The sequence below is a fragment of the Perognathus longimembris genome, chromosome 1, assembly GCF_023159225.1.
Source record: "Perognathus longimembris pacificus isolate PPM17 chromosome 1, ASM2315922v1, whole genome shotgun sequence".
Taxonomy (NCBI): domain Eukaryota; kingdom Metazoa; phylum Chordata; class Mammalia; order Rodentia; family Heteromyidae; genus Perognathus; species Perognathus longimembris.
This window is the reverse complement of record NC_063161.1, coordinates 145,043,736-145,071,690: the sequence shown is the minus strand read 5'-3', so window position 1 is coordinate 145,071,690 and position 27,955 is coordinate 145,043,736. Positions and strand designations below refer to the sequence as shown.

Here is a 27,955-nt window from a genome sequence, read left to right as displayed (position 1 = left end):
CTTCTCACGTACTGGTTTATCCATGGCCTGGAACCTGTGAGCTGGGTTGGCTGGCACCCCGATTCCCACAGGCCAGAGAAGTATTTAAACACATGCACTGGAAAGTGATCGTCCTTGCTTAAGAGCAGTGGCACTTCCAGTGGGCCCCTAAAGAAAACTCTCTCTCTCTCCCTCCCTCCCCGCCCCCTCATTCCCTCCCTCTCTCTCTGTCAGGGGTATGGAGGTTTGAACCGAGGCTCTCATGCTTGCTTACACCTGGTGCCCTATCACTTGAGCCATGACTCTAGCCCCCAACAACTTTTTTTTTAATCTGGACAAGGCCCTGCCCTCCACCCCTTGTTAAGATTTCTCCCCTCCAAGCTATAGGACACCTTGCCCTCTAGGACACCGATGGCCACTTCATTTTATGACAGCTGTAGTCCTGCTGTCCAGCCACAGGAAGACCACAACCTCAGCAGCCCTCTCTGCTCAAACCTGGTCATCCGTCCTGTCCTGACAGAGCACCTGGCCCCTGAGCCCCCACCGCCCCTATCAGCCGGAAGCAGCTGATGGAGCTCACTGTCCACGGCCCTGACAGATCTCAGGGTCCTGTGGGGGGATGGGGGGCAGGGGAATATAGGTATTTAGGTGGACAGGAGCTGGAACAGGTAACACCTCGGCCTGCAAGACTCCATTCCAAAAGCCCAGATGTTCATACTCGGGCCAGTGGGCTAAACAGATGATCCTGTGTCTTTAAGGAGCACGCTTGGCTATACCGAGGTTAAATGAAGGGCAAAGATGACCCCATGTGCAGGCCCGGGGGTCGCCCTACACCATTTAGAGAGGGCCACGAGGGGAAGCCCTCCGTTGAGGTTAGTAGGTTTGTAGGCACAACCTACTCACCTACCAGCAGCAAGTGAACCCCTGCCCCCCGCCCTGGCCCCTGCAGCAGCCCGGATTACCTCCTGCCTCACCTCTGCAGGTGTGATTTCTGCTTTCCTAATGAATCACTGTGACTGACTTCCCACCCTTCCTGGTTCCTTTGCTGCTCTCAGGACCTCATCCTAGTCATAGGAACATCCCACCCACCCACTGCTCGTGGACCCAAGTCTGAAAACCACTCGGTCAGCCCCTGCCCCAAGAGCCGCTGGCAGTTAAGGTGGCAGACACCTCACCTCTGGGTGCTTGCCGGCAAATGGGGTTCAGACCAGCCATGTTTTAGGCTTGCAGGCATCCTGTGTTTTATTGTGCCCTCTCCCCTCTTCCTCTCCTGCCCCTGCTGGTAATCTGAGGACACCCTGACTCCCAGCTCCCAGAAGCTCGCTGGTCCCCCAGCCATGAGTTCCTTTCTGTTAAACCGCGGGGATGAAAGGTGTTGAAGAAAAGCTGAGTCCCTGAGGTCTCTCAAAGCCAGGAACAAAGCATGATGGAGTAGCAGCTCTGGCTGTAGGCTTGCAGCCAGCAGTAGACCGGAGGTTGCTGCTGGGCAGAGAGGTGTGGGAGGAGGCCTGGCGGGAAGCAGTTTCTCCTCCCCCACCCCTGCTGAGGGAGGCAGGTGCCCGTGGGGTCTCCCCAGCTCTGCACCTCGGCTCCTGAACTTGTGAGGAAGCCCGATGGAGAGGGCAGAGGTAGGAGCTGGCAAAATTCTGAGTGTGTTGCGCTCTGGGCCTGGGGTTGGGATTGGAAAGAAGCTTGGCTTCTGCCTTCCTGTATAGCCTCAGGCCTCCGCATAACCTCTCCCGGGCTGGCTGGAGGACACTAGGAGCCTCCTGCAGGCCCCAGTGCCCTGTAGACAGCCACCCGACCCACTCCCCGGGGGTGACGGTCTGTGTGTGCCTCTTGGCAGGTCGGGGACCAGATTTTGGAGGTGAATGGGCGGAGCTTTCTCAGCATCCTGCATGACGAAGCGGTCAAGCTGCTCAAGTCCTCCCGCCACCTCATCCTGACCGTGAAGGACGTGGGGAGGCTGCCCCACGCGCGCACCACGGTGGATGAGACCAAGTGGATTGCCAGTTCCCGGATCGGGGAGAGTTCCCCCAGCGCAGCCACGGCTGGGTCTGACCTCGGCATTGGTGGAGCTCGGGTGGGGGTGGAGGGCTTCTGAAAGCTGGATGCCCCTCACACACACACCCCCTCCACGCCTGGCATTCCCACAGGACCTGACCACAGCTACAGCCCTGGCCCCTCCTGGCCTCCGTTTCCCCATCCTGGAGGTGCATGGCCCCCAGCACTCTCATTCTGTACTCTCAGCACTCTCCCATCTCAGACCTGCTAGCAAGGATCCAGGGAGTTAATCTTTACGTGAAGGAGCCTCAGAAGGCATAAAGCAGGCTCAGAGAGCTGCTGGAATGGCATAGTTGTCACCTGGGGTCCCCATCTGAAGTCTCAACCTGTGGCTGGTGACAGACATACCCCAGACCACCTTCTTCCTCTCTCCTGTCCTCAGGCACAGTGTTACAAGCGATATTCGTTAGTTTTTTTTTTTTAAAGCATCAAGTTTCTTTAAAAATCAAAAGTATGAGCTGGGCACTGGTGGCTCAAACCTGTAATCCTAGCTTCTCAGGAGGCTGAGATCTGATGATGGTGGTTCAAAGCCAGCTCTGGGGAGGGGCCGGGTGGGGGGAGGGGAAGTACAAGAGACTCTTACCTCCAATTTACCACCAAAAAACTCAAAGTGGAGCTGTGGCTCAAAAGTGGTAAGAGTGCTAGCCTTGAGCAGAAGAGCTCAGTGACAGCGCCCAGGCCCTGAGTTCAAACCCCATGACCAGGAAAAAAAAAAAAGTCTGGCAGGCTGAGCCTATGTGTGTGTGCACGCGTGTGCGTGCACATGCATGTGTTATGCAGTGTCCTATCCCCAGGGTCGGGTGACAAAGTGGCATGTCGGAGGCCCCTCCCCTCCCCCTCCATGTGTCCCTTTAACACCTCTGCTTGGATAGGGAGCCCTGGACCTCAGAAGTCTGGAGGCCACTCAGGATTCGTTTCCTATGGCCCTGGTAGTGCGGTCACGTTGTTGATATGAGGCCAGGTGCTCATACCCTGTGCGGGGACCCCAAATGCAGCCATACCCCCTGCATGGCCAGAGTCACAAATTCCACCTTGCAGAAGCTTCCAGCCCCTCTCGGCAGTGTGGCTGAGGTGCTTGTCTGCCCACAGGTTTCCAGGGGACCTGGCTACGGAAGGGACGAACAAGGTAAGCGTCCTTGGCCCGTGGGGTGTCTGCTGGGTGGGGAGCTTGGGGCCACACAGTGCCCTGCGGAAGTCAGACCTCATAGCACATATCAGCCAGTGACCAACTGCCGGGGGAGGCGGGATCTGGGTACCGCCCCCTGCCTCCTGAGCTAATGGCCACACGCAGATGACCAGGCCTCTGCTGCAGGAGGTCACCCCCAGCAGAGGAGACCTGCCTGGAAGTGTATCTTGACTAGAAAGGGTTTGGCCGAGGGGGGGGGGGAGGCAGCTAGGCAGGAAAGGGAATAAGAGGGGTAACAGATGAGCCACCAAACGAGACGGGACAAGGGGGTTCCAGTACAAATGGAGCACGTGTGCCAGTGTCCTGAGGCAGGAGAGGCCAAGGCTTGTAGGAAGACCGAGATAAAGTGAGTTTCTTGGAGGTTTGTTATGTTTTGGTTTGAGGATTTTAGGGTTTTGTTTGGGCTTTTTTTTTTTGTTCTTTGCTTTGTAGTCACGTTAGCAGGATCATGTTTGCCATTTTGAGCAGCAAGTGACGGGGAGGGAATGAGAAACCGAGGGAGACTAGCTGGCATCGGGCCTTACCTGGTTGGGAAGCAGGATGGGAGAGCCGGGATCCGGCTGGTGATGGAGGTAGTGCAGAAGGGCGGGCGTTCTTGCCAATATGGCTGGTGTCACCCCAAGTAACCAAGGGAGATGCTGAGACCTAGAGAAGCTACCGGAGTTCCCCGGCAAGGTGCGGGACAAGCAATGCCAGGTGTACGCTCTGCAGCTCAGACTCTTCAGGCCTCTCCATCTCTGCCTTGCAGCCGGGATTTTACAAGGGCCCAGCGGGCTCCCAGGTGACCCTGAGCAGCCTGGGGAACCAGACGCGTGCGCTGCTGGACGAGCAGGCTCGGCACCTGCTCACGGAGCAGGAGCGTACCACCATGGCCTACTACCTGGGCCAGTACCGCGGAGGCAGCATCTCCGTGGAAGCCCTGGTCATGGCCCTGTTCGAGCTGCTCAACACCCACGCCAAGGTGACCTGCTCCCTCTCTTCTCTCTCTCTTCACCCACCTACAACCTGGGGGGACACAGGAGTGATGGGGGCCCTGGGCTGTGACAGCACTGAATGTACAGGTGGAAGGCCCCCCATCCCAAGCTGGCTGGCTGACTGCCCACAGCTGCCGCCGGGAGCCAGTCTCAGCATCCCCACAGGCCCTGGGGTGGCAGTGCCACCTGGCTGTCTGAGGAGGAAGGGACTCAGCTGTGGGGAGGCACTGAGGAGACCTCTTTGGGAGGTGGGCCTCATGTCATGCCCAGCTTGGTGGGTTCAGGGACTTGTAGTCATGTGATGTGTCTGGACTTCTGTCCCCGAGGGCACGGGCGAGTCACGGAGGGTTGGAGCTGAGTCAGGTTTTCATGAAGGTCATCTGGGCAGGTGTGGGGTCCAGGTCCCCCCCCCCTCCCATTGTGGGGTTTCCTGCTGGTGATCATCCCTCTTGTCTCCACCGGCAGTTCTCGCTGCTCTCTGAGGTCAGGGGGAGCATCTCTCCTCAAGACCTCAGCCGCTTCGACCACCTGGTTCTGAGGCGGGAGATCGAGTCCATGAAGGCACGGCAGCCCCAGGGTCCTGGGGCCGGGGACACCTACTCCATGGTCTCCTACAGTGACACCGGCTCATCCACAGGCAGCCACGGCACCTCCACCACTGTCAGCTCAGCCCGGGTAAGCTTCTGGGCTGGCCCTGGCCCGAAGGTCCAGGGCAGAGTTAACACACTACTAGCTTTGGGAGTCAGATCTCTCTGACTCTCAAATCCCAGAGCCCCCTGCAACTCTGTTCTTTGCCTCTCTGAGCCTCGGTTTCCCCGTCTGTAAAAATCTAAACACTTGCTGAACATCTACCATAGGCCAGGCAAGGTCTCTAGGGACCACTATTGTGGTCATACAGCAGACAGAGCCTGGGAGAGGAGAAGAAAAAAAACAAGTTCCAGGCCTGGAGGGATCAAGTGGGAGAAACAGCCAGGGGTTCTGTCCCCGTGCTGGGCTCAGGGCTGGCACTTGATCCCATCAATGATTGACTTTTTCACAGACTCGCCAGCCCCTAGATCAGCATCTTGTTCCAGGATGCTCAAGGGCACATTGGTTGCAGGAGCAGATGAGATGCAGGGTTCTACATCCTGGGGAACCACCAGCCATTCACACCCGTGTAGTGGGAGGGTCTGTTGTGCTTCCTTCTCTTCCTCGCCCTCCTCTCCAGCCTCCCATCATCATCTGATCATCCATCCCCACTCCTCTGTGGGGTTCTGGCTCTGGGAGACCTGGGAGGTCTCACTGGGGAGCCTCAGGCTGCGAGGACAGTGGCAGCTTCCTGATGGGGGGAGGAGGGCAGTGGGCCCAAGATGGCGGATAGGTGGCCCAGTGAGTGCAGGTGAAGGACTTCTCTTTCCGACTCTAGCCCTCTTCTTTAGCCCTGGGGCTCTGTGTTTCAGCAGGGTTTTCTGTTCCCTTCCTTCCTGTCCCAAGTCGTCTTCCTCCCAAAGGTCCTCCTCCCTCCTTGGGTGATCCAGAAGTTGCTCTCCCTTCCTCTGTTGCTCTGGATGTGGTCGTGATGGGAGCATCTCATGTTTACGGGACAACAGGTCACTTGCAGGGCAGGGAGGAGCCCGACCCCTCCCCGGGCTGCACATTAGGCTCTGAGCATGCGCTACGATGCCACCCCTGTGCTTTGAGCTTCCTGGTCCTGGCCTGTAGGACGTTTTCCCCTGGGTCCAGCATTGTTGGTGCTGGCCTTCAAAGGACCATGTGATGCCTCAGAAGCAGAGAGCTACAGCTTTAAAGCCTGGGGCACTGCAGACAGATTCTGTGGTGGTCCATTTCGAATCAGGACCAGGTCTGGGGGAGCTGGACCTGTCTTCTTCTGGGAAATTTAGGAAATCTAGACTGAAGATCTGGCCTCCTCGGGCCTCAGATTCTGGCCTAAGGTCTTGCTGGCAGTGGTCACAGCAGGCCAAGGTCCTGAGGGCAAAGCAGGGCGGGCTAGAGGACAGGAGGAATCAGCAGGCCTTATGCCTGGAAAGGGCTCTGCAGGGTCAGGGACGCCCAGCCTCAGCCCAGTCCTGGAACTCTGTGACCTTGTCCCTGCCAGGTTGTCTCCCCTAATGGGGAAGCTCCGAAAAGCACCAGGCTGGGGTCTGCTGTCCCCTATCATCCCACCCCAGGGGCTCACCAGCTCTGCCTCAGGCTCTGTTACCCAGACCCTTGCCCCTCGCCTTCTCACCTTTGCTCCACCTGGGGCTGGAAGTCCCGCCTGGCACTGCAGATGTGGCCAGCAAAAGGCCACTCTCCTTACCTGCAGGGCCCCTTCCAGAGGCAGGCAGAGTGCAGGGTGCTGACCACACTCAGCTTGTTCCTTTCTTCCCCACGCTGTTCCTGCGCACCAAGGCTGTAGGGACGCATGTGTGTTTTTGCATGCCCGAGTGTGGGCTTGGGGAAGGGGCTGCTGCTACGGTCGCATGGTGCCCTAATGTTTATTTCGTGTATGTTTCTTTTTGCCTTTTGCCCATCCTTCTTCCCCAGGAGCGGCTGCTGTGGCTTATAGACCTGATGGAGGTACCGTGCTTCTGCAGGGCGGGGTCTTGGGGGAGGGTCCCTCAGCCAGGGGCAGAGGTCGGGCGTCCCTTACCTCTGCACCTGTCCCTGGTGGGGACCCGGTTTTGTTCTGGGTGCTTACTGCCTTTCCTGGTGATAGAATCCTCAGGCTCTGCAGGGACAATGGCCTCTACCCAAAACCCAGCTCCGCCCTTCCTGGCTGCGTGACCTGAGGAAGTAGTTTCACCTCTCTGAGTTCAGCTTTAGAATCTGTGAAGATGAGACTATGCCATGCTGTTGGGAGACCTCCCAGACCTTTGCATATTCCAGAAGGTTGTGGAACGTTCTCTTTCCTACTCCCCATGGCCTGTCTCCTCTACATGCTTCAGCCTGCAGCTCAGATGCCACTTCTTGCAGGAAGCTACAGTGTGTTCACTTGCCCTCTTTTATTACCGGCTCTGTGTGGGGAGGGCATGGGTCACCCCAGCCTCTGGGGTTCAGCACAGAGCCGGCCTCATATAAGTTCTTGGAGCCATTGTCATTCCTGAGAGCTGGTATTTGTTGCCTTCACCTCTGGGAGCCAGGAGTGTCAGAGCAGTGCCAAGGACCACATCTTGACAGAGAATATGGGAGCTCAGAGAGGAGAAGCAGCCAGCTCAAGGTCACACAGCTAGCCAGAGGTGGGGGGGGGGGTGGTGGTGGTGGTGCTCAGGCCCCAGGCCTGCTGGCTTCTGAGTAGGGCTGTCAGGCCGGTTGCCTGGCTGTGGTGCCTCCCTGTGGGAGCTGCCACTGTGCATGTCTACATATGGCCTGTCTCCTCCCCCTCCCTTCCCCCTCTCCCTCCTTTCTTCTTCTTAGCAAATCTTCCTGAGTGCTTGCCGTGTTGTGGGGATGCAGTAGAGAACCACCACCCTTTCCACGATGGGTTTCCAAGGCGAGCAGAATGACAGACAAACAGGATGCAGAACTGGAGTGCACAGTATATACTCAGTGATGAGAGGCCCTGCAGAGAAGCAGGAATGGGGGTCCTGGGAGGACTGGGATTGTCAAGCAAGCAATGCTGGTAGGACCTGAAGCTGAGAGAGAGAGAGAGAGCATCATACCCACACCTGGGAGAAGAGCATTTCAATCAGCAGGGGTGGAATGTGCAAAGGCCCTGAGGTACCGCAAGCCTAGGGTGTCTGTACACAGTCCAGGAAACCAGCGAGGCCAGAGCAGAGTGAATGCCAGGAGAGGGCCCTGTGCTGAGGACTTTGACTTTGAGCGAGATGGGCGTCCTGCGTAGGAAAGAGCAGGGACTGCTGAGATCTGGCTTAGTTTTCACAGGAGCCCCCTGACTATTACAATAACAGACACGGGCGGCAGGGGTGGGGTGGGGTTGGGTGAGCAGGGCCTTGTACCAGGATCTTCCGGCTCATTCCCAGGAAGCTAGCGAGGCCCAGCGGGTGTGTGGAGCCATAGGTCTGGCTCTCCCTCTACCCTGGCAGCTCCAGCACGAAGTCTCCCAGAATCCTCTTGTGCCTAGACGCCCTCTTGCAGTGGGGGGAGGGGTGGGGGGGGTCCAGGGAATACTGTCTGGAATCCAGCGACCAAGGCAGACACCAGGGCTCCCCCAGCAGTCTGGACGGGAGCTGTGAAGTACCCAGGGCACAGCAGGGAGGGCGGCTGGACCTCCCCCCACCCCCACCCCACCCCCCCCCCCCCGCCAAGCCCCAATGCATGTAAACCATGGCTGCAGCATCCTCGAGGGAGAGAAAGAGGCACAAACAGCCTTTTGCTTCCCCCCCCCCCACCCCGGGTGCTACGCACTGCCTGCAGCCCGATTCCACGGTAGTGACCAAACAGCCCTAGATCTCTACCACAGCCAAACGTTCCCCCCTCCCCCCCCCGGCCCCAGTCCCTTTGCTCATGCACTTGCGAGCTCATCCTGTCTCAACCCGAACACCCGTCACAGTGCTTTGACTTCTGCGCATGGGGGAGACGGAGACCATGTATCCAGGGCCTGTGGCCGGTGGAAGCCCAGGAAATGTGAGCAGAAGCAAGCGGAGCGGACGCCACGCCCCCGGCCGCCAGCTGGAGGCTCCGGTCTGCCCTAGAAAAATTCCCAGCTCAGGTGTCAGAGGCACGAGGTGGCCTCAGGCTCCTGGTGCCTGAGCCAACAGGAACAGGAGTTCCGCCCGGGTCCCTGGGTCCCCCTGGTCACACGGGGCAGTGACAGGTCCCAGGCTAGCTGTGCCCTGCCCTATGGCCACGTCACCTCCAAGCAGAGGCCACCACTCAGGAAAACAGACTTCTCCTCCTGCCCCCCAGGCCACATCATGGTTGTCCTCAGAGAGCCAGTTTGAGCTCCGTGTGTGGGGCCAGCCAGTATCACCCCCTCCCATAAAGCTGCCGGCCAGGACAGCAGAGGGACAGGAGAAAAGACCTGCCTGGCACTTCTGGAAGTTTCTACGAGGGCAGGGCACGCAGGCCCCTGACAGAGGGCCTCACTGCCATGGGCTTTGCCACCCTTCCTACCAGGCGTGGCTCTCCAGACTTGTGCTTGGGCCGCCCTAGGCAGGAGCCTGGGCTTGCACACCTGTCTGGTCCTGGAAGGCCCAGTGCCCGCAGCTCAAGTGAGGTTACAGGTGTAGCCCCTGGGGTCTGGATGGCAGCTGGGACGAGCCCTGGCCTGGACTGAAGGACTCCCCACCACAGGGCCTCTGGCAAGAATCCGCATGGCCTGGCTAGCCCCCTCTCTGTGGCGGAGCCCCTTCTCCCGGTAGAGCCAGGTGGTGCCCCCCACCCAACCCAACAAGCTGGGGTGGCCGTGGGTTCTCCCTCCTCCGGCCTCCATCTCTATGGCTGTGTAGTCCCCTCGGGCAGGGCCGCCTCCGCCAAGCTTTGCTGTCCGGCCTTAGCCAGGCTGGGAGAGGCATGGGGGTGCGGCGCTCTGGTTACTCCACAGGTGAAGGGTAACCAGAGAGCTCAGGATGCTTGGGGGACCCCTGGATCCTTGGGGAAATGCTCAGGCTCAAACCTGAGGTGTGGGGGTGAGGAGGAGCTGGCGGGGGATGGGGGGCGTAGCCAGGATGAAAGAGGGACCCAGCTGCCAGGGGCTCAAGCTTTATCCTAACCCATGGCCCTCCACGGAGGAGCTTGGCTCTGCCCCGTATGTGCATTGCCCTCCCTTCCACGCAGCAGCCAGCCGCCTTCGGGGGGGTCCCTGGCCCCCACGCCTTTCACCAGAGGCCTCAGTGCCCACAGGTGGCTGTGCCTTGCTTGACTGAGCTGCTTTTTCTCCCCCGCCTCCAGACGGGGGCCCAGCCCTCGAGCTCAGCACCTGCGTGAGCCAGGTCCCGGGAGGACAGCCAGCCCTGCCCACCTCACACGGGGCATGCGCTAAGCAAAGCCGTGGCTCCACACCGGGGTTCTTCACTGCCTCGCTGCAGGCTGGGGAAGCCCAGGAACCCTTCTCAGTAGAGCCGTGCTAACCATTTGAAAATACAATGCGTGGAGTGGCACAGGAAACATTGCATGATGAAATGCTGCTTTCCAAATATGGCAGCGTGTTGTGAAATGGACTTTTTTCGAGATAGGGATCTTGGACTCATGAGCCTTCTGCCTCAGTGCCCTCGATGCTGGGACGGCAGGTGTGTGTGTGTGTGTGTGTGTGCGCGCGCGCGCGTGCCAGTGTCATGCCACCACACCTGGCCTAACACACGGTTTCCTTAGCATGCCTGGTAACGAGGCTGAGAAGCTGTGCCGTCGGCATGGCAGGAGTGTGGCAGGCAAGATGGAGCTTCCTGTGGGCTGCCATGGCTGTTCTTGCAGGCTTGGTGGCCTCTCCTTGTGCAGGGCGTGCACCTTTCACTTCCATGTTTCTGGACACGGTGACTGCCCGGGGACTTCTGCTTTTGTGGTTTGGCAGTCACAAGCAAGGGTGGATAGGTGACTTAAGAAAACAAAAACTGGGTGCCGGCTCTCATCTACAATCCGGGCTGTTTGGGAAGCTGAGCCAGGGAGGGTCATGGTTTGAGGCCAATCAAAGCAAAAAATTTATTAGCCTTCTCAACCAAATAAAAGCTGGCCATGCCACCACACACCTACCATCGCAGCTGTGCAGGAGGCCCCGAGGTAGGAAATCTGGGTATGATGGTACATACCTGTCACCCGGTTATGGCAAAACCTAAAATAGGTGAATCACAGTCTTAGTTTCTTTCTTCTTTTTTTTTTTTTTTGCCAGTCCTGGGCCTTGAACTCAGGGCCTGAGCACGGTTCCTGGCTTCTTTTTGCTCAAGGCTAGCACTCTGCCACTTGAGCCACAGCGCCACTTCCGGCCTTTTCTGTGTATGTGGTGTTGAGGAATCGAACCCAGGGCTTCATGCATGCAAGGCCAAGCACTCTGTTGCGAAGCCACATTCCCAGGCCCCGGATCACAATCTTAAGTACATGAATTGGCAGAAAGCGAGACCACCACCACCCCCAATCTCAAAAACAACTGGTAGAAAGGGTTGGGGGTGTGACGGAAGTGCTGAAGTGCCTGCCTAGCAAGCACGAGGCCCTGGGTTCAAACTCCAGTACTGCAAAAGAAACAACAGGGCAAGATGCTGCCCGGAGCAGGTGGTGCTGATCTCAGCCACCCCAGCCAGGTAGGGCCCAGCACCTCTGTGTACTTGTGCTAGAGACTGGGGGTACAGCCTAAAGCCCCCAGAATGCCCGGGCGCTAGCTCCCCCAGCTCACATCACCACCCTCCAACCGCTCCTGTGGAGACATGCTCCTCTACCAGGCAGCTCAGCCCAGGCTGCCACCCCTCCCTCCTCTTACGCCCTCCCTCTTTTCCTTGGGGTCCAGTGCCTTCCCTGTTCCTCCCTCTCCCTCATGCCCTCCCCTTGCAGGTCTCTCCCCTTTCCTGCCCCTCCTCCCTCTGTCAGAAACCGCTTCCTAGTGAAGCCTAGCCCCACCGTGGCCTTCCGGAAGGCTTATGGCCCGGTACCTCAGTCTCCCCAAGTACAGAATGGGGGAGGGGCCACGGCGCCCCAGGCCTCAGGGGTATCTTGGGGCGGGAGTCTGGATGCCTGTTGGCTGACATCACCAGAAGAACAAAGGGCTGAAAATAGCCTTTTATGGAATCGCCCTCCTGTTAATGGCGGTGGGAGGTGGGGGAGGGGGGCGCCTTGCTAGGTGTCCATTACAGGCCTCTGGGATCCTGGGTGCTTCCTGCAAAGGTCAACACAGGGACCCCAAACGTTCAGGTCCTGATTTGGGCCAACCGCACCCTGATGGGAAGGGAAGCTTTGAGTTGCTACTGGCTTGTGAAAGAAGGGGTGGAGGCAGGGGCTTCAGGGTGTGGGTCTATAAGCTGAGTTAGGCCTTAAATAAGATTTGACCTCCTGCCCGAGCCTTGGGCAGGTCACCTTCCCTTTCTGATCCACGGCCCCTAGGCTGGGTGCTGGGTGAGGTGGGGGCCCTCAAGGGCTAGAGGAAGGAGCTCTAGCGAGGGCGGGGGGGGGGGAGGCCCTGTCTGTCCTAGGTACACTCTGACCTTGAGCCTCTAGAAGACGGTTCAGAGCAGCTCTGCTGATGCTGCCCTGTTCCAGGCCTGCCCGTGCCAGCTACTTCAGACACAAGGAATGCGGCACAGAGACTCAGGCTCCTTGGGAGCGTCTGGGTTCACAGATGGAGTCTGGCAGGGCGGGGCTCGGCCCTTCTGCTGTCTGCTCCACTTCTGGCTCCCCCTCCTGCCTCTGTGGGCCCCAGGATGCATGGGGGGAGGGGCATGGGGAAGGGGGCCAGGCCTGCCCACGATGGCCATGCTCTTGCTTACTCTGGCCCTTGTGTCAGGCCTCTGCCCAGTTCCTGAAGTGGAGCAGGTTTGCAGGGGGACCCCGACTTGACGAAGTGACCTTGGCCAAGTCACTTCCCTCATGGCTTCTGTCAGAGCAGATGTGACCAGGGTGAGCCGTGGTGTTTCTGGGAACCCGTGTGGCAGGGACATGGAGCAGCCAGTCCCAAGCCTGTGCAGTAGGTCCTCCAGAGAACTGCCTTCTCCAGCTCCCCCACCTTCTGTGTTTCTGGCTGAAGCCCAGGGCCAGTTTCCAAGGAGCACTGTCAGGCTCATGGTGCCCGTGGAGCGGGTGCTGCATCTTTACAGCTGAGGAACTCACCCCATGAGCAAGGACCTGTCTTCAGAGTCTTCGATTGCAGGGCAAGTGTGCAAGGCACCCCAGCTTCTAATGAGTGTGGCGTTCACCACTCTTACGTGATGCTGGGCCCCTGGGAGGAGAGCTTTCTAACTACAAAAATACCAGCTGAGTAAGACGTCCTCCTGTCACTCCAGCTGACAGATGAGGGAACTGAGGCACCGAGGCTTGGTCATCGGCCCACCATAGCTAGCAGAACTGGGTGTGGTTGCATAGAAACCTCAGAGGTGGCAAAGGCAGAGCCGGCATCACACACTGAAGGGGCCAGTGTCTGGTCAGAGAGAGCTGGTGCAAAGGCCCAGGGGCTGAGCTGAGAGTAGGGAGAGAGGCGCTAAATCATTAAGGCACCAGGAGTGCAGGGTTTACAGGTTTGTCTACGGAGTGAGGTGAGCGCTGTGGGCTGGGGACAGGTTACGGGACTCGTGTCCATGCTTGTGTCTGGCTTCTCATTGGGGAATCTGCCAGGGCTGCTGCCTTTTGTGGCGGGAGCTCAGACACAGCCTGTGGGGCAGGTGATCTTGGAGTCGTCCTTAAGGGTGGCAAGCAGAACATGGTGGGCACATGGTGGCCACAGAGTCCCTATGGGAACACCCGGTGCCCGCCTGCCTTGTCCTTTGTGGCAGGAGGGGCCTAGCGGAAGGCAGCCGGGGCCTCATCTCCACGGCACCCCGCTGCCCACAGGCTCAGGCCCAAACCAAGATCCTGCAGCGCCCTCCACCTCCCTCCTGCCTTACGTGCAGCCTTCCCCACACCCCTATCCCTGCTTTCGGAGCACCTGCAAGGGCAGCGTTTCCCCAGTCCCTTCCTCCAGGAAGCCCCCCTTCCTGGCTGTGCCTGGCGGGGGTGGGGGGGTGGGGTGGGTATGCTGTTGGCCACGCACAGCCCTCTGCAGGACGGCGGCGTCTCGCCTCCGCTGTATACCAGCCCAGGCTCCTCAGTGTCCAGAGCTCTCCTGGAGGTGGTGCTGGTCAGGACAGCAGGTCAAAACCAGTGGGGTAGAGACAGACAGACTCACCACAGGTGCTGAGAAGCATGGCGGGTGCCACCTGCGGGCAGGGGACCCAAGAGCTGGTGGCCCATCCCCTCCACGTGTCCGAGACCCAGGGATGGGCTGGGGCCGGGCCAGGGCTGGGGCCAGGCCTGGTGGCTGAGCACTTGCTCGCTCACTGGTACCTACAAGGCCTCATTTGGCCTACGGCACTGCCAATAAAATAAGCATCAACTCTGAGAGTGGAAGGCGAGTGCCCGGTTCCTGGGCGACAGCAAGCTCAACCTCCCCCAGTGGTTCATTCCACCAGCCCCGCCCCCTCCCCCACGTTGGGGGTTGGGGGGGCTTTCCTTCCTTCCTCGGCATTCCAGAGTCACCACAAACAGTGATACTTTCCCTGTCATCTGCCCCTCACCCACCCAGCCCGACATCCAGTTACCCAGGTTATGGAGAGGAAGGGCTTTGGCAGCGTCCAAGGGAACCCAGCCACCCAGACACAGCTCACAGCTCAGCGGGGGCTCAGGGGAGCATGGTGTCACCAGGGGAGTGTGAGGGAAGGAAGGAGGAATGGACATATTTGTAAAATGAGGCTCATTTAGACTTAACCTACCCTCAGGATTCATTGAGTAGAATCAAGATAGGGAGCCTCCCCTGGGTGTCTCCCTCGGCTATTTGCATATCTGCCTGGTATTCTTTGGGGTGAAAAAGTGAGAGGTTGATTTGCAGGTGTTGAGCCTGGGATTCCCAACCCCAGCCAAGGTACCCTAGCATCTCAAGGTAGTTTAGGGGATGCCTGGAAATGACCAGACCAAAAAGCCCCACAGAAAAATCACCTTCAGGGCTGGGGATATAGCCTAGTGGCAAGAGTGCCTGCCTCGGATACACGAGGCCCTAGGTTCGATTCCCCAGCACCACATATACAGAAAACGGCCAGAAGTGGCGCTGTGGCTCAAGTGGCAGAGTGCTAGCCTTGAGCGGGAAGAAGCCAGGGACAGTGCTCAGGCCCTGAGTTCAAGGCCCAGGACTGGCCAAAAAAGAAAAAAAAAAGAAAAATCACCTTCAAGACTGGGTGATGGTAGCTCATGCCTGTCATCCTAGCCACTCAGGAGGGTGAGACCTGAGGATTGTAGTTGTGAAAAGTTCGTGAGACTCTTAAGCTCCATTTAACCACCAGAAAACTGCAAGTGGAGCTGTTGTTCACAGTGGTAGAGGACTAGCCTTGAACAGAAGGGATGGTGCCCAGGCCCTGACCCGAGTTCAAGCCCCACAACTGACAAAAGAAAAATCAACTTCAGTATGGCTGACTATTTTCCTGGCTGAGTTTTCAACAGAGTAGGGCCCTCGGGGGTCACCTGAGCCACACAGCAAGGAGTCTGTCATAAAGCCCTTGATTGTGGAGAACAGACTGACCCCTAGACTCCTGCCCACTCAGCTGGTTTCCTGGCTGTTTCTAGAACACGCTGGACCTGGAGGAGACCGGCGAGGCCGCCCAGGGCAGCATCAATGCCCTCCTGGACGTGTCTGTGGTAAGGCCCTGGCCAGCTCACATGCTGTGGCCCCCTCACTCTGCCCAGGCGTCCTGGGGTCCTCTTGGGGATGTCCATGGGGGCCATGCAGAGCAGGTGAGAGCCCGGGGCACTCTTGCTGTGAGCCCTCAGCCCCAGTGACTGGCCTGGGCTCCAAGTAGGCCCTCTGCCACCCAGCAGGGGCCACTGGCCTCACTCTGATGACTACCGCCTGACGGCTGATGGGGGGGAGGGGTCTTCACTCCCACTGTGCTCTGTGAGCATTGTCTCCTTAAAGGACTGCCACCGGAGCATGAGGCCGGGATACCAGATGACCCACGTGGCTTCTGAGTGGCTTGCCCTCTAGAAACAGATTACCCGGGTTCAAATCCCACTTCTTCCACTGCCCGTGTGACTTGGGGGCAAGCTTCTGAGCCTCTCTGTGCCTTTACATCCCCATCTGTCACATGGGCCCGATAACTGCATGCCTACACCACCCTAGGTTCCAGATGAACAAATGTGAGTGTTTAGAACGGGGCCATCAAAGCCACGCAGGTGCTGGGTGCTAGGTGCTGGCGGAGGCAGGGGGAACGAGGAATTCCCAGGTCTGCACCTGCCACTCGCGGCGCACCTGCTGCATTGCAGGCACTTTGCCCACGCCTGCACACGACTCCTCGAGTCCCCCCCCCCCCCCCCGTGCTGGCTGATGCATAGAGAGGGAGGGCTCGCACAGCACCACAGCTCCTGGGTTCCTCCTCCCGTCCCTTCCCCCTCCAGGCACCCCAACGCTTTCTCATGGCTTTCCACCCTCTTCTCCTCCTGCCTCTAATTAAGTCTTGTTGCCCGTGATGAGCTCCGGGCCATGCCAAGAACTTTACCCATGTGGTCCCCAGAAATGACTGCCAAGATCCCGGCACAACCCGGCTTGCCAAGAGGCCCAGAGAAGTTTTCCACTGGGGCTTTGCATTATTCAGAGCGGGGTGGCCAGGAGCCAGTAGATCGGGGACTCTGTACCAGCCCGGCCAGCTCGGCTCTGCCCCGCCGCACCGCTCCGCTCCGCGCCCAGCCGCCATGGGCTCTGACTTGTATTCCTGTTGGGTCTTTTGGCAGGACGACGTCAAGTCCACCAGGGGCGTGAAGCTGCCGCCTGCCCCGCCACCCCTGGCCCCAGGCCACGATCGCAGTTGCTCTTTGGGCCAGCAGTGGAAGCTGGGGAGGGAGGACCCCCAACCTTCCTCCTCCTCCTCTGCCTCAAGTCCCCCGCTGGCTGCCGCTCCTGCTCCAGGACCCTCCCCCAGCCGGGATTCCCCATCGTCCCCCATTTATGCCTCCGTCTCCCCTGCCAACCCCAGCTCCAGGAGGCCGCTGGACGCCCACCTGGCCCTGGTCAACCAGCACCCCATCGGCCCCTTCCCCAGGGTGCAGTCCCCTCCACACCTCAAGAGCCCCCCCGCAGAGGCCACGGGGGGCTGCCTCCCTACGTCCTCCCCCTGCGACCACCCGGACCCCGCGGGTGCCAACCAGCACTTCGTCCTGGTAGAAGTCCACCGGCCCGACAGGGACAGCGAGCCTGACGTGAACGAAGTCCGGGCCCTGCCCCAGACGCGCAGTGAGTACTTGGGGTTGGGGTGGGGGGCATGCTCCAGGGGGGCACTGGTCCCAACATCGCCTTGGATCCCAAACCCTTGGGTTTGAGTCCTGCTCTCGGCTGGCCTGGCTGTCACTGGCCAAGCAGCCCGGCCACCTGTCTAAGGCTGGCCTTCCCCATGACAGCCCTGCCAGGTCCCTGTGGAGACTGGGGCCACCCAGCTCCCCCAAACACAGCAGCCACTCTACTCAGGGCCGGTCCTGAGCGGGGGATGGGGCTGTGTCCTGTGGGGGGCCTTCCCCTCCCCCCCCCACCCCCCACCCCCGCCATCCACAGCCCTGCGGGGAGCTAAGTACTGGCGGTGGGGGGTGGGGGGGTGGGGGGGTTCAAGTTTCCTCCTCGGGTGTTTTCAGCTTTTGAGTCTGAGGAAGGGGATAAAGAACGGTGGCTTTTACTTCCTGAATGTGCCACATTTCCAGATAGCGAGCGTTGGGTGCTTTCTTGGGCTCTGCTGCCATCTGGTGGCTGGAGTGATGCCCAAGGGGGGTGGTCCATATGCCCAGGGCGCGGGGCGGGATATAGAACGCCAGTCCAGCTGCACCAGGGAGGGCGGGAGGCTTTGGGACAGCAGAAAGCAGGGATGAGGAGAAAACCCAGAGCCACGGGAGAGCCCTTGAACTGTGTACACACACACACATACACTCACATGTGCACACACAAGCACACACCCACGATAACAGAAGCCACAGATACCGTTCTGCAGCCCACACCTGTGTTGTCACTCATTGAAGCCTTTCAGCACCCCTGCAAGGAGGTACTCTTACTATACCAGGTTTTATTTGTGGGGTATTTTTTTTTCTTTTGTGTGTGTGTGTATGTGTATGCCATTATCAGGGCTTGAGCTTAGGGCCTTGCACTGTTGCTCAGCTTGCTTGCTCAAGGGTGGTGAGCAACCATGTGAGCCACACCTCCAGGCTGACTCTCTGCTGATGAGGTGGAAAGAGATGTGTCTGGTTTTGAACTGTGATCCTCAGATCTCAGCCTCCTGAATAGCTAGGATTAGAGATGTGAGCTACCAGTGCTGGGCTCGGTGAGTAGCTGTGCAGATAGGCAGCCTAGTGCAAAGCCCTCTCTTGCCTGCTTCTCGCTGCTAGTCCTTACTCTCGTAAAGACTGTGATGATTTCATGGGTGGACATCTCTGCCCCCGCCTTAGAATGAGGACATGAAGGCTGAAGGCATGTCACCGGCTCAGGCACGCTCTGTGGACGCAGACCTGACCTGTCAGATACCAGAGTATGCTGGCCTCACGCTCAGGCTGGCATTGCACACAGCGACGCAGTTCATTGGGCAGGAGGGGCTGGCTCGCGCCCACTGCTCAGCTCAGTCCAGATGGGGCAGTGCCATGAGTGGTGAACGGCCCTTCTTGTCTTCCTTGGGAAGCTACAAGCTTTGCTTTGGTTTGGTTTTATTGACAGTCCTGGGGCTTGCACTCAGGACCTGAGCACTGTCCTTGAACTTTTTCGCTCAAGGCTGGTGGTGCTCTACCACTTAGAGCCAAAGCATTACTTCCAGTTTTCTGGTGGTGAATTGGAGATAAGATTCTCACGGATTTTCCCACCCAGGCTGGCTTTGAACCATGATCCTCAGATCTCAGTCTCCTGAGTAGCTGAGATTATAGGCATGAGTCAACCAATGCGCAACTTACACAAGCTTATTTTTAATGTGAATTCTTTTTTTTAATTTAATTTATTTATTAATTGAACACAATTTTTTTGACAAGGTGCTGTGCAAAAAGGGTACAGTTACATAGTAGGGCAGTGTGTACATTTCTTGTGATATCTTACACCCTGTTTTTCTATCCCTTCTCTAGGTCAGGTAGACATATATACAATATACAATGTATCAAGAACATATACAGTAGCCACGTGGCCAAGCCCAAGAAAGTTCGCCCGGGGCTTTAAATGTAATGTCGATATTAGACCATATGTCGACGTAGTCTTTTTTTTTTGGCCAGTCCTGGGGCTTGGACTCAGGGCCTGAGCACTGTCCCTGGCTTCTTTTTGCTCAAGGCTAGCACTCTGCCACTTGAGCCACAGCGCCACTTCTGGCCATTTTCTGTATATGTGGTGCTGGGGAATCGAACTCAGGGCCTCATGTATATGAGGCAGGCACTCTTGCCACTAGGCCATATCCCCAGCCCGGCAGTAGTCTTATATGAACGTACATACATAGCTTTTGAGCTATTGTATTCCCCTGAGAGGTCAATTTTTGACCTTTATATGTTGAGTAATTGTTTGGTTTTAGTTACATACTGTTGGGTCGCTGCCCCAATCCTGTGGGGAATACTATTTGACAAGCAGTTTTTGGTTTCACAGACCTGGTCTCTACTGTCTCTTCGTCTCCCTTTGTTAACAGTCATATATCAGGGAGATCATGCCCCTTTGTTTTCTGTGTTCTAGGCTTGTCTCGCTCAATGTTATTTGTTCGAGTTCTGACCATTTCCCTGCGAATAACAATATTTCACCATTCCTAATCGCTATGTAGTATTCCATTGTGTATAAGTACCATATTTTTTGGATCCATTCATCTGTGGAGGGGCATCTGGGTTGTTCCCATATTTTGGCTATTGTGAATTGTGCTGCGATAAACATGGAAGTACAAATGTCTTTTTGATATCTTGGGGTTTGCTGTTTAGGGTAGATGCCTAGGAGTGGTATGGCTGGGTCATAGGGTAGGTCTATATTGAGCTTTTTGAGAAACCTCCATACTGTTCTCCAAAGTGGTTGTACTAATTTGCACTCCCACCAACAATGGAGAAGGGTTAATGTGAATTCTTGTTGTTACCGTGTTACTGGAGATTGAGCTCATGTCCTTGCACTTAGTAATAACCATGTGTCACGTTGTGAATTCTAAGTTGAATGTGTTGGTCCATCATTAAAAATCAACAGCAGTGGGGCACGGATGGCTCACGCTCATAATCCTATCAACTCTGGAGTCTGAGATCACAATTTGAAGCCAGCCAGGGCAGGAAAGTCTGTGAGACTCTCATCTCCAATTAAATCACAGAGTAAGCTGGAGGTGGCGCTGTGGCTCAAGTGGTCGAGTGCTGAGTAAAAAACCTCAGGACCGTCCAGGAAAAAAAAAAATCAGCATTGTGTGAGTTGAAAAAACAAGAACAAAAAGCCTACATGGTGGGCTAGGCTTGCCTGCTGCCTTCTGTTTTCACCTTTACACCAGTGGTTGAGAGCGTGGGGCCTTGGGAAGGGCAGGCGGGCAGGAGATGGAGAGGGGACCCTGAGCAGCGCTGCCTTCCAGCCCACTGATTCTGTCCTTCCTCCCTCCATCTCTGGGAGAATTCCCACAGCCATGCAGGCTCAGCTCCCCCACCACCTCCGGGAAGCCCTTCCTCACTGTTGCTGTCTTCCTCCTCATCACAGCAGCCTCCACCCTCTCCCAGCTCTCCGACAGCGGGCAAACTCTAAGTGAAGACAGCGGCGTGGATGCTGGGGAGGCAGAGGCCAGCGCCCCGGGCCGAGGCAGACAAACAGCAGCGTCCACCAAGAGCAGGAGTAGCAAGGAGCCGCCTCTGGCTGAGAGGGCCCCGGAAGGGGCCAGCAAGCCGGTGAGGAGGGGCTGGGGGACAGAGGCCTGAGAGGAAAGCAGAGCCCCTGGAGAGGGTGAGGGGCCCCAGGAACCAAGATGCAATTTGGGCACCACCAACCAGGGGAGGTGGTGAGACTCCCTACGCAGGAGGAGGTGCCAGAGGGCTGCGGGATTGGGAATCTGGAAGCCCCGTTTAAGTATCAGTTTACCACCGACCCCAGGTGACTTATGCCTGAAGGCTGCCCTGGAGTCTCTTTGGGGTCCCCTTCATCAAGGGGGAGGAGGATGAGTGGAGACGAGTCCCTAACCACACCAGGTAGTCTTTGGTCCCAGCCCCATGTGAGGTCCCAGCAAGGCCTAAGATCTGAGCCCTGTTGGCCCATGGGGTGTCGTGGCCCGGCCTAGCACCTGGCCAGGCCTGCCCCTCCATGAAGCTTCAGGGGTCCCTTCCTCACACCTGCAGCCCGGCCTCCTGGAGCCTACGTCCACGCTGGTCCGCGTGAGGAAAAGCGCTGCCACCCTGGGCATCGCCATTGAGGGTGGTGCCAACACACGCCAGCCCCTGCCCAGGATTGTCACGATTCAGGTACAGCCCCTGGGATCCCCGGTTCCATCTCCTGACCTCGAGTTCCTTGAGGTATCCAGCAAAGAATCCCTCCCCGCTCCTTCCTCCATCTAGCCCACTAGGCCAGGACCAGCCCAGGGCTCATGTACCCTTGGCCCCGCCCAGTCTCAATGTCACCCCTGGCAGTTGAATCTAAATGGTAGCAGCAGGCTGCTCTCTGGGTGTCAGAGCCCCTCACCTCTCAGGCGCCCTCCATGATCCTGCCTTGTGTCCTCTGCAGCGAGGGGGTTCAGCCCACAACTGCGGTCAGCTCAAAGTGGGCCACGTGATCCTCGAAGTGAATGGGCTGACTCTTCGGGGCAAGGAGCACCGGGAGGCTGCCCGCGTCATCGCCGAGGCCTTCAAGACCAAGGACCGGGACTACATCGATTTTCTGGTTACTGAGTTCAATGTGATGCTCTAGGGGGGCCCGCCCACCCCCAGGCCCATCCCTCCCCTGCCCTAGCCAATCAGGCTCTTGGAGGAGTCAGTGCTGCTGTGTAGCCAGGGTAGCATCCTCCCTCCACCTGGACTGCTGGACCACGGAAAGTCAGGTCAGAATCTGTGTGTCAGGTGCACAGTAGGCACTCAGTACAAGTGAGGGTGGGAAGGGAAGAAAGGAAGAGGGAGGGAAGAGCGTGCTTTTTTTCTTCTGTTGTTGCGTGTGAGACACTGCAGTGTGGACAGTGAGTGAGACCCAGCCAGCCCCCAGGTGTCCACGCCTTGGCCTGAAATGAGGTCACCAGATCCTCAGCACCACTTCCCACTAGGGGACTTCCTGCAGGACCTCCATTGCCACCCACAGGCATCTAGCTCGCCCACTCACACTTCCGGCCTCCCGGCTCCTTATCCCCTTGATATTTATTTATTTCCCTCCCCTGCACTCCGGGGACACCCAGGCCCCAGCTACCTGTTGTATCCCCAGCCTATCCCAGAGGCCTTGCAGGTGACCAGTGTATTTATATACAGAGCTTATGACTTTAATTTTTCAATAAAGAAATATAAACAGGGTTTGGGGCCAGCATGCTGTGTGTCTACCTGCAGGACTGGGCTTTTGATCGTGCCTATGGAGAGGGGGGTGGGTGGGACAAAGGGGGGCTCAGAGCATCACCCACCAACACACCCCTGAGGCCTTCCCCATGTGGCTCACTTGGCGATGTATGTGATAGGCTGATTGAGACACCTGAGTGTTCCTTGTATCAGACACCTAACTTGAAGGTTGGAGGGTAAAACTTAAATACATATGCACAGATGATATTTGCACACCGAGTCACACAGGTGTGACAATCCACAGGAATGTTTGAACCACTCACCGTTGTGTCTGGATGGGATTCCCAGAGGGGAACTCTGGAGACCTGGATTTGTAGATAAATGACTCATAAAGGAAGGGCAGAGAGGGAAGGAAGCTGTCGGACCAGGGGATTCGAGGCAGAGTCTGCAGACTGCAGCTTCGGGGGACCCTAGAATCTAAGGGAGACCTAGAATTGGCCACTTTAGAGTGGCCACTCTGGCCACTCATGGCCAGAGGCCGGGCAGTCGTGCCTGTCCAGGCTCGCTGGCCCAGTAGCCAACGACAGAGGCAGGTAGGGGCCATGGGCAGGGAGCCCAGGGTGGTACAATGTGGCCATTCCCTGCCGTCCCCAGGGAGAGCTTAAGAAGTCCTGCCTTGCTATCCTGGGTCCCAGGCTCTGCCAGAGCTGGACTAGGTAGGGACATCAGTTCCTTGGGCATGTCCAAAACCCTCCTCTGAGCTGTAGCTGTTTTCAGTCCACCAGATGCTAATGCTACAGATTTCCCTGAGGCACCCCTAGAAGGCTCCAGCCCTTCACAGGAGCCTGTTTCCCCCTTCCATACATAGTCGGCCAGCTCATGCTCTCTCCAAATCCATTGCTTCATCAGGCCTCAGACCTCCTGGCATCAGACTCCAGTTCAAATCCCTGTGGAGTCAGAGACATGTGATTGCCCCTGAGCTTCATGTTCCCTTCTTGGGAAAGTGTCTTGGTGGGCCAAAACAGTAGCCCCTCCCTCACCCCCAAAGATGGACACCTTGGCACACTGGGAGCCTGTGCAGGTTGCCTTGTGTGACAAAAGAGTTGTTTCTGTGAGGCGAAAGCCATGGGAGATGATGCTGAATGGTCTTGGTTTGAGTGGGGTCCATGTCATCACAAGAGTCCCTGCAAGATGGAAGCAGAGCCAGGCACAGTGGCACCTACCTGTAATCCTAGCCACCAGAGAGGTGGAGACAAAGAGTCATGTTCCAAGATAGCTTGGACAAAAGTGAGATCCCCATCTCAACAACAAAAAAATGGGATGTGGGGCTGGGGATATGGCCTAGTGGCAAGAGTGCTTGCCTCATATACATGAGGCCCTGGGTTCGATTCCCCAGCACCACATATACAGAAAATGGCCAGAAGTGGCGCTGTGGCTCAAGTGGCAGAGTGCTAGCCTTGAGCAAGAAGAAGCCAGGGACAGTGCTCAGGCCCTGAGTCCAAGCCCCAGGACTGGCCAAAAAAAAAAAAAAAAAAAATGGGATGTGATGGTATGAGTTTGTATTCTCAGCTATGTGGGAAGTACAAATAGGAGTATTGAGGTCCAGGCTAAACGGGACATAAATATGTGACTAAAAGCAAAAAGAGCTGGGAGTATGGCTCAAGTGAAAGGAACCCTGCCTAGTAAGCACAAAGCCCTCAGTTCAATCCCCTGATACTAAAAATAGAGGCAGGGGGCCAGGTATTGGTAGCTACTCAGGAAGCTGAGATCTGAGGATTGGGATTCAAAGACAGCCCTGGCAGTAAAGTCCATGAGACTTCTATCTCCACTTAACCACCAGAAAACCGGAAGTAAAGCTGTGGCTCAAAGTGTCAGAGAGCTGGCCTTAAGCAGAAAAGCTCAGGGACAGCACCTAGGCCCTGAGTAAAAGCCCCAGGAACAATGACAACAGAGAGACAGAGGGAATGTGACAGAGAGGAAAAGGGGCTGTGATGGTGGGAGAAGTGGGGGAGGGGAAATCAGAAACACACTTTGATGATGAGGATGGGCACCTAAGCCAGGGAATATAGGCAGCCTTTAGAGACTGAAAACTCCAGGAGACAAATTCCATACACAGCACACACACACCCTTGTCAGTGCCTCTGTTAGGAAACTGTCCTAGGAGTCTGATTTCAGACTCCCAACTTCTTTGTGAGAGAACAAATGTGTGTTGTTTGAAGCAACTAATGGCTGTGTTAAACCGGAAAGGGAGTAGTCTATGAGGACACTTGATTACTTGCCTTGTGGGGGTAGGATGTCCTGTGGAGCCACAGCAGCAGGCCCAGGCAGCCCTAGGGTCTTGATTCTGGGTATGATAGGATGAAGGAAGGAGGAGCCTGGCCCTTGTGAATGCCCTAGGCCCTGTGTGTCTTGTTTTCCACAGACTAGGCTATCTCTGGCTTGCCATGATAATTTTACACTAGCCACTGTCCTGTTTGCTCTGTGATCTTTAGGGTGGGGTGTGTCAACCCTGAATCAAATCTGCTATCTTCCTACGTAGTCCAACTCCAATGGGACAGACAGCTCCCCACCATCCCGTGTCTGTGCTGTGAATGTATAGTTTCTGGAACTGTTGCTTCCAGAATGTCTGGGCCTGCTGTGGTTAGTTAGGTGTTCCCCAATGCAATCTTTTAACTCCAAACTTCCCCTTCCAGTGGGCTTCTAAATCCCCAAATGCCTCTGGGACTGAGCTGAAAAGGTTACCTTTGAGCCAGGAGTAAGGAGATGGAGGACAGAAGGTGAAAAGTTTCCATCTCTGGGGTATGGAGCTACCCAAGCTGAGTTGGCTTAGATATCATCTGAAGCCCCTCTGCAGAGGAAAAAGTAGGGTGAGGGATAAGGTAGCCGGAGGAACACAAGAACAGATAACCAAGCAAATCTCAGCATCATGTTCTTTGCGGGGAATCCTTGGTTGAGTCAGTTAATTCTCTGAGCCTAGTTTTGCTGGTCCTTGCATGGGAAGCATAAGATTGGCCTAACTTGCCGTTTATTATGTAGATTAGCTGAACTGTTTGGCCTTGACACTGGAGCCCCTTAAAGATTACCTGCTGCTGTGATCCATGATAAGGAGGAGGACCTGGCAGCTGGTGGCAGGCTGGGAGGGGCAGGAGAGAACTGGATTGGGGGGGGGGGCACACTACACAGCTAGATGAGAATTTGGGACAAGTCACTTCCTGCCATGATGATATCAAATTAGTACTTATATGAGGCTGAGTGATATGTCAGCAGCCTCACTGTGTGTGTGTGTGTGTGCGCGCGCGCCATTCTATACTCCTTGCATCTAGACTTCCGGCCCAGATTTCCAGGCTTGTCTAATAGTGGCTGGAACTAGAAGATAATCTGGAGTTGGGGCTGTAGGAGTAATAATCGCATCTGCTTACAGCAGAGCAGGCCTGACACGTAATGAGTTCTCAAGAAAAGTACTATTATCGTTACAAAGCAGTAGGCTTGTGCCATGAAAGCTTGTGATTTCTTCCTCCTGTTGGCTACGTGGACCTCGCACATTTCGGGGCCACCCTCCAGGCCACAGTCTCTCCATCCTCCAAGGGGCGGAATTCTAGCAGACTTGACATTTGCAGTCCTGGGCGTGCTCTCCAGCTCCGTAGAGTCCGGGGGCGGGGCGCCGGCAGCCTCTTCTCGACGATTGGCGGATCTTCCTCGGGCCCCGCCCACTATGGCCCGCCTCGGAGGTTGGTACGGCCCGCCCTAGGGTATTATCCAAAGCGGACGCGCCTCGCCCTGCCTGCGGATTGGAGGCCTTTGTCCGCCGCTCAAGTCCAGGAAACCACAGCGCGCGCGGCAGCGGCGGCGGCGGCGGCGAGCAGGTGGGTGCGGGCGCGGCGCGTCTCCGCGGGTCGCCGAGACTCAGTTTCTCCGGCGCGGAGAGTGGGACGTGGGGATGAGCGGGGAGCTGGTGGGCTTCACTGCACAGGGGCGGAGCCGCTTGCCGTCTGGAGTCCCACGCGCGCGGGGAGTACACGGAGTGTGGCTCCGGGAATGGGAGTGTGGAGAGGGGGTCCCGAGCCGGAGGGGGGGACTCCGAGTGTGTGTGGGGGGGCCCCGAGGGGTGCGGGAACCTAGGCCCCACCCCTCCGGCCTCAGTCTCCACTTCTGCACAAGGGGGGCGTTGGCTTTGTCCCTCCCGCGGGGCCCGGTCTCCGGAGAGCCCGTGGAGTCTCCGGGGAGCCCGGGTGGTCCCGGGGCGGCGCCGCGGGCTGGCCCGGGGCCGGAGGCGGGGCCCGCGTTGCTGGGGTGACTGCGGCTTTTCTTCGGCTCCGGGATTTGTATGAGATTTGGTTCACCCGGCAACTGCCCGGCAGCCAGGCAGCTTGGAGCCGCGTGCCCTCCCCGGACGCCTAGCGCAAGTTTCTTTTCCCTTCTTTCTTGTCTGTGTAGGAGGGTGGGGTGGGGTGGGGTGGGGGGGGGACAGCCAGGGCAGGCGTGGGGTGGGCAGGCTCGACCGCGATTGGAACCGGAACGAGCTGCAAAACATAACTGCAGTCCCCTCTTGCTACACTGGAGGAGACGAGGCCCGGAGAGGAGGCGCGGCCGCCCCGCCCCGGGGCTCCCAGCCGGGAGGAGGCGCGGGAGCTGTCTCCCCTAGTCTGACGGGGCTCCGCGGGCTAAGCCTGAATGTTCCGTGGCCTTGGATCAGACTCTTTGTATGCTCCTTTTCGGCTTTAGTTCAAAGAAACTAGGTGTTACCTAGGTTAGAACAACAACAGCAACACACCTTTTTGCCTCTGAGTAAGAAGGTTGGAAAGTTGCTGACAACAAAACCCAAGGGGTCGAGAAGCTGTGACTGGCTGCTGTGAAAGAGACCTGGTTCTTGCCCTCTAGAAGAAGAAATAGGCGGAAACTGAAGTGCGGAGAGCTGAGCTGAGGTTAGGTACACAAAGGGACTTCCCAAAAGAATTTTCCAGGTTCCTTTTCTGAAGCTTGGTGGGTTTTATTTGGGCTGCTGTTATTTTAAGGCAACAGTAATTGCCCGTGGGCTTATTGAGGTCCAAGTCTGGTTTACTCATCCCCCCCCCCCCCAGAAGGAGGACACTGTGGCGTTTGGGGGTGACCTGGCCAGCCTGATCTTCACAGGAGGGAGAAGATACCTAGGGTGGCTCATGCTGGGGGGGGGGGGGGGCGGGGAAGACCAGCTGGTTTGCATTTGAATCATGTGACCTAGGCTTTTTTGCCATTGCCATGGGATTTCATCATCTTGCATGGTCCACCCAGCAGAATCTATCACAGAGTCAGGGAGGGGCTGAGACACTGCCACCCCCCCCACACTCCGCCCCCTTTCCAGCGACATCTCAGTGGCCTCCTGAGAGCAAAGCGTGATGAAGCCTCCACCAGACCTACCCAGTGCCCGGGCTGTCAATATTTCTTCCATTCTGGGTGATGAGGAACTATCTGGGACCACAGGCTCACCCGGCTTCACTTCCAGGAGCCTCAGCTTTCACCCTCTTTAAAATGGGCCCAGTATGGTCCCTCTAGTGCCACCTTGAGGAAGCTTTTCCTCTTTCTAAGTGCAGAGATGGAGGAATCCAGTGCCAGAGAAAGGAAGGTATATGGTGACAGTAACACCATGGCTAATTATACTAGTGGCTGTTTAGACCAGCCACTGTGCCAGGGCCTTAATTGTGAGGGGTGGAGGTGAGGAGGGCAGGGGCTCTTATCTGTCTGGCCACTCCTACTGTCTCAGTGCCCTGGACAGAGC

The 27,955-nt window shown here is 57.3% G+C and overlaps 1 protein-coding gene across 4 annotated transcripts in view; it reads left to right on the top strand.

Moving 5' to 3' along the window:
- Nucleotides 1–22,218, top strand: part of Whrn (whirlin) — a 60,397-nt gene extending 38,179 nt beyond the window's left edge. Inside the window, exons 4-13 of one of the 4 annotated variants that reach the window (XM_048340090.1) lie at nt 1,826–2,034; nt 3,133–3,169; nt 3,978–4,190; nt 4,669–4,878; nt 6,730–6,762; nt 15,367–15,438; nt 16,528–17,026; nt 20,447–20,628; nt 21,073–21,195; nt 21,455–22,218. In XM_048340090.1, coding sequence (XP_048196047.1) covers nt 1,826–2,034; nt 3,133–3,169; nt 3,978–4,190; nt 4,669–4,878; nt 6,730–6,762; nt 15,367–15,438; nt 16,528–17,026; nt 20,447–20,628; nt 21,073–21,195; nt 21,455–21,637 — 1,761 coding nt within the window. In that variant the 3' untranslated portion in view covers nt 21,638–22,218. Of the gene's footprint in view, nt 1–1,825; nt 2,035–3,132; nt 3,170–3,977; nt 4,191–4,668; nt 4,879–6,729; nt 6,763–15,366; nt 15,439–16,527; nt 17,027–20,443; nt 20,629–21,072; nt 21,196–21,454 lie in introns of all 4 variants that reach the window. The other 3 variants (XM_048340081.1, XM_048340106.1, XM_048340097.1) reach the window with 3 other exon arrangements.
- Nucleotides 22,219–27,955: the final 5,737 nt, after the last annotated feature.